At 28.2% G+C, this 9946-nt stretch overlaps 1 protein-coding gene across 1 annotated transcript; it reads left to right on the forward strand.

Moving 5' to 3' along the window:
* Positions 1-8013: 8013 nt before the first annotated feature.
* LOC148543818 (uncharacterized) lies at positions 8014-9612 on the forward strand. Its single transcript, XM_088498726.1, has 3 exons — positions 8014-8819; positions 9059-9404; positions 9487-9612. Exons 1-3 carry the CDS (start codon positions 8014-8016, stop codon positions 9610-9612), a joined length of 1278 nt encoding a protein of 425 aa, XP_088354852.1.
* Positions 9613-9946: the final 334 nt, after the last annotated feature.

Genomic DNA, 9946 nt, shown 5'->3' on the forward strand with positions numbered 1-9946 from the left:
AAGCAATAAACAAGCAATAAACTAGCAATAAACATAATCTAAACAGCAATAAACAAAACAAGCAATAAACAAGCAATAAACCAGCTGTGGAAACAAGCAATAAACTTAACAAAACCTGATAATCTGAAAATTAAATCAAGGACAGAAACCAGCAACTGAAGTTTAAATCAATAACCAACAATGCATCAGTAAAGTTTACCTGAATAGATGGCTCGGGCTCCATATGCACTTGAATCGGTGGCTGGGTGGGAGACTATGAGGGGCTGTCTTGATCGTGGGTGACCCTACAGAACCCAGAAACGCTGCTAGGTGGAGGCGGCGAGGTCGGAGGTAGCGAGGTCGGAGATCCTGTGTTGATTGTCGCCCGTCGGTGCTGTCTGCTGTGCTACCCTGTGGCTTTTGGGTCAGTGGGTGACTGGGTGGTGGCGAGCCAGGCGAGGTGCTGTGTTGAGGGATCTTCGTCTTCGTGGTGCACCGGCGGTGGGGGATCTTCGCCTTCGTGGCTTCGAGTCTCAAGGAGGTGGGTGGCTCAGGCAGTTGGCTCCGTGGCTGGGTCTGGGTGAGTGGGTGTGCACTGTGCAGGCCGCAGAGGACGAAATGTGGTGGCTCAGGCAGGCTGGCTCCGATCTGGGATTCAGGGGTTAGGTACTTAGATTTCCATGGGGATTTGGGGAGGGACTCGCGCAGCAGTAAGGAAGGTAACGCGTTTGGGGGGGGGGGTGGGGTAGGTAGTTTTTAATTTTTAGGGTTTTGGGAAGAACCGATTCGATTAGGGTTTTGGTGGTAAGAACCGAAAACCGAACCGAACCGCAAAAAAAAATCGTAAAATATCATTTTTTTCAGTTTTTCGATTTTCGATTAATTCGATTTTCGATTTTTTTGGTTCGGTTCATCGGTTTAATTCGGTCCGGATCGATTTTGAACACCCCTATCGTTAATATTTCTCAAAGTCATATTTAACGCCTAAAAATATGTCTCGAGAAACTTCAAATAAAAAACAATAATCAACTTGCATGCGCCTAAACATAGTATTACCCATCATATTTCATCCAAGAAAAAATAAAAGTACTTTCAAATTACATCCAGTAACGTAAAAAATTTAAGTTTTTTTTTTAATTTTGTTTCTAATTTCAGTTTTCTGCTTAGTTGTTTTTGTTTTCTAGAACTAAAATTTTCAAATTTTCTAAAGGCTAAAATCAGGTATAGTTTAAAATGTTGGGACTTTGAATTGAACCAAACTTTATCTAAAGGCTAAAATCAGGTATAGTTTAAAAAAAGAGTAAAATATCGTTTTTGTCCCCAACGTTTGCGGTAAATCCTATTTGTGTCTCTAACGTTTAAATCGTCCTATTTGTATCCCTAACGTTTGTAAAAGTGGTTCAATGTTATCCTGCCGTCAATTACATATCATGAACACTTTAGTTTGAGTTTTAAAAATCTCTTCTTAAAGTTAGAATACAAATATTTGAGATAGAATCGATGATCCACTCCGAAAAATAGTTCATTTAAAGTTGAAACTAATTCCTACAACATTTACATAATTTACTTTTTTAGGGACATAATTGAATCTAAACACAAATAGTGGGTATAATATTAAAATCGAACACATCAAAGTGAGACCTAATTGAGAATGAATACATACAAGTGAGAATAATGGAAAAATATAATCTAATTTATTAGTATAATTGATAGTAGGATAACATTGAATCACTTTTATAAACGTTATGAATACAAATAGGACAATTTAAACGTTAGGGATACAAATAGGATTTACCCAAATATTGGGGACAAAAATGATACTTTACTCTTTAAAAAAAAAACTAAAGTTAAATTCGTATTATATTACTAGTCTACTTAAATAAATATTAGAAATTTAAATTTTGTCTTGTGTATGTAATAATTTATTGATCAACGATAAATTTTTAAATAAAACTTCGATTTGCAAAATATTAATTTTTAATTTATCTGGTCAAAAAATACTGTAAATAACCAAAAGAGATATTAAAAGAAGAGCAGGGCTGGGATTTTATTGAGCACAACAAATCACAGTGTTTAATATTATAAAAATAGATTGCATAAACTAATGTTGGAGTGGAATAAAGAGAAGTTAGAGATTAGAGATTTAAAGCATTATCTTGTTTAGAAAGGAATATGCTATGTGGATTACAAATGTGTTAATTATTGTACATTTGATGTTAAATGTTGGGGTGGTTAAGATAAAGCCTGTCGGGGAAAAGGTCAAGAGGATAGAAAAGAAAGGAAATTTTGGCCTATGAGGACACTTCACAAAGCTAGTGCACTCACAGGGAACGAATCAAGGATTTGGTTGCATTTCCAATTTAAATATTTTCGGATATTTTTAATTGGGTAAAATATTAAATTAGTTTTTTATATTTAAACCTAATTTTATTTTAATTCTTAAGATTTAAACTATTTTATTTGAATTTAACAAAATTTTATTTAAATTCAATGTAATTTTACCGTAAAATTAACGTTAAATAATTAACAGTATCGTTCCACTAAATCTTAATGTTTTTTTAAAAAAAAATACAAATTCGAGAGACACAAAATCAATAGCGGATACATCATCGTGAGTCAATGACTTTGGTTTGAGTACATGGAGAACATTTTTTAGAATTTGCTTTTCGCAGAGAAGTTCACCGGTAGCGACGAGGACAAGGCCATCATTACTTCTACCGCGAAAAACTCCCCTTGACCATCGAAGAGTTTAGTTATATAAGTATTCTACATTTGAAAATTGAATTTTGTTCATTATTTAACATTGACTTTACGACATGACTATATTAAAACTAGAAAAAATTATTATAAAAAACTGTTATGAAAATTTAATTAACTAAAAAGACTTTTAATTTTATAATATTTAAAAAAAAGAACCAAATCTTTTTTGTGAAGAAACAAATATATTCTTAGATTATTTTATTTATTTATTTTTTTTTGTAAACATATTTTTTTAGTTATCTATCATATTTAAATCCTTATTCTTCATTTATAACTCATAGAGACATTTGTTAGATCACAAAATGTAAAACCTTTTTAAATAAAATATTTTAAATCTTAGAGACTAAAACAGGATTATATCCAAACATATAGAACTAATTTAATATTTTATTTTTTATTATTATTTCTCACTATATATCTATTTGATGAATTAAAAATTAATTTATTATAGCTAGATCAGATTAAAATTTTATTTAAGAATAAATTTTGAGTTTCAGATGCTTAATTAAGTTAATCACTCGGCTCATTTAAATTTGTTTCACCACCGTCACCCGTTTTCAATATATATATATGTTAAATTTTTTCAATATGGAAATCATTTATAAAGATAAGGTAATGAAAGTTTATGACAGCTCCAAAATTCATTTCTGTCGTAGGGTGCAACATGCATAATGCATCTATCTGATATAGTCTCAATTTCATATATGAATCGAGAAGATCTCGACACCATGTTGAACATTGATTGGTCATCACCCCGCATATAATCTTTTTGAAATATTTCGTTATTTATTTTATTTATTATTCAAAAAATATTAGCATCTATTAGAATTTATTATTTTTAATTATTAATTAATTATTAATATTTAAAAATATAAACTAAAATATATTATTAAATTATTAAAATTTAAAAATTAAATTAATAAGTAAAAATGATAATAAAAAATAATATTTTTTAAAAATTTTTTTATATTTTTTTTATTATCATTGACCGTAAAATATGTTTAAAATAAACACAATAATTATGTATTTATTGAATATGCCACAATTATATAGACCATTAGATTATATTAGATAAAAATTAAAAGTTAATATAAAAGAAGAGTAATACTCTAATAAATACAAAATATTTTAATACATAATTAAATATTTTAAATAATAATACTTTAATACATAATATTTTAAATGGTAATAGAATATTTTATTTTTAAATAATTAAATATAATAATATATAAATACAAAATATATGAGTATTTTTTATTTATTAAGATTAACTATTATACAAAAAAATTTATAATATTAAAAAATTATATTAAAATTATATTTCAAACTATAACATAAAATATAAAATAATTAAAATTTTATTTTATATTACTTGACAACTAATTAGATTATTGTATTCAAAATTTATTAACTAACTACTTTTGTTAAAGATATTATTATATAATATAATTTTTTATCAAAATATTTTTAAAATATAATTTATTTAAAATATTATATATAATATATAAAAATATTAACTTTTTCATTTTTTTCAATTTTTTTAAAAAACAAAATAAATAATATAATTCTAAATACATGCCTATTACGTTATACATTTACTTATATTAGTAAGTGTAAAATCTAAACTAATCAAACTTATGTAATTAAAAATATAAAACATATAAATATAAAAAAAATATAAATATTTTTTTATTTATTAAAATTAATTATTATACACAAAAATTTTTATAATATTAAAAAATTATATTAAAATAATATTTTAAACTACAACATAAAATATAAAATAATTAAATTTTATTTTATATTACTTGATAAATAATTAGATTATTATATTCAATACTTAATTAATTACTTTTGTTAAAAATATTATTATATAATATATTTTTTATCAAATATTTGTCTAAATATAATTTATTTAAAATATTATATATAATACATGAAAATTTTATTTTTTATTTTTTTTAGAAAAATTGAATAAATAATATGTACAAACTATATATATGTATTATATGTGTGTATTTAATAGTGACTGATATAAGATTGATATATATTCTTTTATTCTTTAGACTCTCTAATGCATATACCACCTCATAGTTCTCTTATCTAATCTTTCTTATTCATATTTATTTGTTATAATATTAAGTAGATAATAATTTAAAATTATTTTTTAAATTTAACATTTATAGTTTCATATATATAATATTTATAATTATATATTTATAATAAGATATTTTTTATTTTTTATTATTTTCAATTATTTTTTAGTTTTTAGTTAAATTTTTTATTCTCTTACTCGATAATATATATATATATATATATATATATATATATATATATATATATATATATATATATATATATATATGAGAAATTGGTATACAAATATCTTTCACAAAATATTTTTTATCATATATAATTTATTAAAAATATATTTTGTTAAATCCAAGAGTAAAATATATAATTTTTTTAGTTTTAATGTAACAAATTTAATATATTATTTGATTTCGATGTTATTATAATTATTTAATATATAAAAAAATTAATAAATATATATTAAAAAAATTATCATATATTTTATTATATAAAGGTAGAAGTTTTTTATTTCAAAAAATATAAAATAGATCAATACAAAAAATATAAGTATTTTTTATTCACTAGAATTAATTATTATGCAAGAAAATTTTTATAATATTAAAAAATTATATTAAAATAATATTTTAAACTATAACATAAAAATATAAAATAATTAAAATTTATTTTATATTACTTAACAAATAATTAAATTATTATATTTAAAATTTATTAATTAATTACTTTGTTAAATATATTATTATATAATATAATTTTTTATCAATATATTTTTAAATATAAAATTTATTTAAAATATTATATATAATACATAAAAATATTTATTTTTATTTTTTTAAATTTTTATTGTGATATTACACGTTTATTGTTTCTATATTTATTGTGATATATAATACATGAAAATATTACACGTTTAATATTTTTAAAATTAATTTTGTCAAAATATATTTTTAAATTATATATAATACATAAAAATATTACACGTTTTTTTAAATATTATATAATAATTAATTTTGTTAAAATAATATTATATATTATTTTGAATAGATATGTTTACAAATACTTGAATAAAAAATTATGTTATATAATAATATATTTTTAATAAAATTAACTATTAATAAATATTTTTTAATGAATAATGTAATTATTTTTAAATAATATAAAATAATTTAATTATTTTCAAATAATATAAAATAATTTAATTTTTTATATTATGTAATTAAAAATAATACTTTATAATAATTAATCTTAATAAATAAAAAATATTTTTATATGTATTTATATGTTTTATATTCATTTTAAAGTAAAAGATTATACTTTCTACTTTTAAATATTTTGTGTTAAAATATATTTATTTATATATATATTAATATATTCTATATTTATAAAGTCTATTAATACTCATTTTTTATAATATTTTTTTATTTTTATTTAATAATATCTAATGTTTGATAAAAAAAAATGATTCATCTAATACACATAAAATAATTGAGTTGGTTTTAGATATACCCTTAAGTGTGGATCTAAACTGTATCTTAATATAACTATAAAATGATGAGACAAGAGTGTGCCCAATCACAATATGTCATCCTAACACAACTCAAATAAACCGATCAAGGTTAATTATTTACTATTTTAGATAAAAAAAAAAAAAGTTGAAGTATTTGAAGAGCTTGGATCTCCATTTCTTAAAAGGATTCATTAGGGGTTGACAAATATATTTGTTAGGCCTTTTCCGTTCAAGTTTGTCACTAAATAAAGGAGACTGAATACATAATTTAGAAATGCCAAATCGTTCCATTTTTGAAAGGTCGGACTAGAAGTATTTATAAATTGAATTCGATTAGCATATTTTTCATGTTTATTTAAATTTGATTTAAAAAATACGGATGTTGATCTAATTCATATACTAATAAAATTGAATTGCAATTTTAGGTAGGTATGCACATATTTACAAATTTACAAAAATAAATAAATAAATAATTTATGTTTTATTTTAATTAATAATTATTATATATATTATATTATTTTATTTTTATTATTTAAAAAAGTATGTTTAATAATATTTTAAAAATAAACATGTTTAAAAGAATGAAAAAAGATTATATTATTTAATAAAAATAATTTTTTTTTTAATTTTTTTATATTTTGTAGATATATTTGATCTGCAAATATACGAAATCAAGATCTAAGTTTAAAAAATACAAATATTAAATATGATCCGATGCAATGACTTTAGTACGGATCAAATCGATATTTTAATCTTATCTAACTCGATTTGCGTTCACTCTTAGATAGGATGAGTAAACGAGTCGACTAGCTAAAAAGAAACATCTAACTTTGTTTTTAAAAATGAACTCTTACTTGAGTTGTTGGTAAAGACAGGACTTATAGTAAGTGATCCATACCGAAATATTCAGCTTCAAGAGCTTTGACCGAGCTTATCAAAAATAGAATACGTAATGGCCGAATCTTCCTAACTAACCGAGTTCCAGGGAATCTTGCCAACTTACCGAGATTTTGGGACCAAACAGATAATATCCCTAACAGACCCATTAATAAGCTCAGAGTAACGGTAAAATGACTAAGCTCTCTCATCTATATAAGTCACCACCTAACCCCACTCAGGGGCACTACTTCTTCTGAATACTTAAGAAGAACACCACAATTCACAAAGCATATATTTACTGCTCTCTTTTAAAGTATTCTCTTTTATTCAGGAATATTACTGACTTGAGCGTCAGAGTCCTTTTTGCAGGTTCCACGCCAGTCTCGCCCCAGTTTCGAGGAGCACTTTCCGAGTTATAAAAGAACTGTCCAGCCTGCCTGCAGATGAGCTATAATTCGGAAGCTATACTCCAGAACGGAACATTTGGCGCCCACCGTGGGGCCCGGTTATAAGTAAGTAACCCCATATCTTTTCGCTACCTTGCTCCCCTTCTTTGTTTTGCAGAAGTTTCCACCTCCAATATGGCGGACAACGGGGTACCCCAGCACACACAGGCCGAGCTGTTGGCAATGATAGCAGAGCTCCAAACTGAAGTCAGAAAGATGGCGGAACAGTTATCCAAAAACTCAGCCGGGAACAGCTCGCACACCAAAGGAGTTGAGTCCTTGGATGTTACGCCACCAAAAGAGAAGCTCACACTCGACAATCCCTTCTCAGAAGAGGTCATGAGCGTTTAGATGCCGAAAAACTTCGAGCTCCCCACCGGGCTAAAATCGTACAAAGGGTTCGGCGATCCTCGGGTGCACATAAAAAAGTTTCAGTCCATGATGTTTTTTAACAGTGCCTCTGACCCTGTACTTTTTCGTTCTTTTCTCACTTATTTAGACGGTGCAGCTTTACTTTGGTTTTCCAAGATTCCTGCAGGTTCAATCTCCAGCTTCGAGGACTTGGCGAGGTCCTTCATTGACTATTTTGCAGCCTCCCGAATATATGTCCACGGATTTGACTACCTCAGTACCATCAAACAAGGACAGCACGAGAGTCTAAAGGATTACATGACCAAATTTGCCAAGGCAACTATGGAGATACCCGACCTCAATCCCAAGGTACATCTCCACACGCTTAAAAGTGGTCTGAGGCCAGGAAAATTCCAGGAGACAATAGCTATAACCAAACCAAAGACCCTGGAAGAGTTTCGTGAAAAAGCAGCAGGACAAATGGAAATTGAAGAACTCAGAGAAGCTCGAAGGGCAGAAAAGCCTCAAGCTCGGCGAGAAGACGAGAAGCATAACAATACCTCAAACCAAAGAGATAGCAGAAAGCCTTTCAAACTGACACCTAAGTATGACTCCTACACCCAGTTCAACACCAAGACTGAAGACATCATCAAGGAAATATTGAATGCCAAGATCATTAAGCCACCCAGCCGAGCAGGTGCATATCAAGACCAAAGATACATCGACAAATCAAAATACTACGCGTTCCATCAAAAATTTGGCCACACGACTGATGAATGCGTTATCGACAAGGACCTCCTCGAAAGGTTAGCCAGACAAGGACACCTCGACAAATACATAGGCAGCAGAATGAAACCAACGCGACAGAACACTACTGATCTACAAACAGAACAAGGCCCGATCGAAAAAGCTAAGCTTCAGCCACCCCCAACAAGAGGAGTCATAAACTGCATCTCGGGAGGATTTGCTGGAGGGGGACACACAAACTCGGCCAGAAAGTGAAACTACCAAACCATGTTAATGGTGCAAACAACAAAAGAAACAGGCACACATCAACAATCCCCACCCCGCATTACCTTCGAACACTCCGAATATCAGGCACCGGCACCCAACCTGGACGACCCCGTAGTTATATCAATTTAGGCGGGAGATCTCCTCGTCAGGAAAGTACTGCTCGACCCAGGAAGCAGTGCAGACGTACTCTTCTACTCTACATTTCAGAAAATGAAATTAAGCACAAATATAATGCAGCCGTACTTAGGAGAGCTGGTCAGTTTCTCGGTGGAATGCGTTTCTATCTTAGGAAGCATCTGGTTGAAGATAACACTAGGAGAGCACCCACTTTGCCAAACGAAAGATGTGCAATTCCTAGTAATCGAATGTCCCAGCCTGTATAACATGATCATGGACAGACCATCCTTAAATTCCTTTTGTGCTATAGTTTCAACTGTTCACCTTTGTGTTAAATTTCAGGTATCCAGCAACACAATAGCAACAATACATTCTGATCAAACAGAAGCTCGAAGATGTTTCAATGAAAGCCTAAAGAATAAGTCAGCAAACAACTACAAGGACGAGCAACTAAAGGAACCTCATTAAGTAGCAAACATCTCATCCATGGCCGACCTAGATCCTCGGAAAGACCAGCAAAACAGACCCTCACCAACAGACGACCTGGAACAGGTACTCTTAGACAGTAACTATAATCATATTACTTACATCAGTCACTCACTTCCCGCAGGAACCAAACAACACATCATCAGCATACTTCGAAAAAATGCCGATCTCTTCGCATGGACCCCAGGAGATATGCTGGGCATTGACCCCAATCTAATATGCCACAAACTACAGATAGACCCAAAGACCTGACCTATAGCTCAGAAAAAAAGAAACATGAGCAATGAAAAAAGGTCGGCCTGCCAAGAAGAAACAC

This window comes from Arachis ipaensis, chromosome B9, assembly GCF_059453495.1.
Source record: "Arachis ipaensis isolate K30076 ecotype BB chromosome B9, ASM5945349v1, whole genome shotgun sequence".
Classification (NCBI taxonomy): Eukaryota; Viridiplantae; Streptophyta; class Magnoliopsida; order Fabales; family Fabaceae; genus Arachis; species Arachis ipaensis.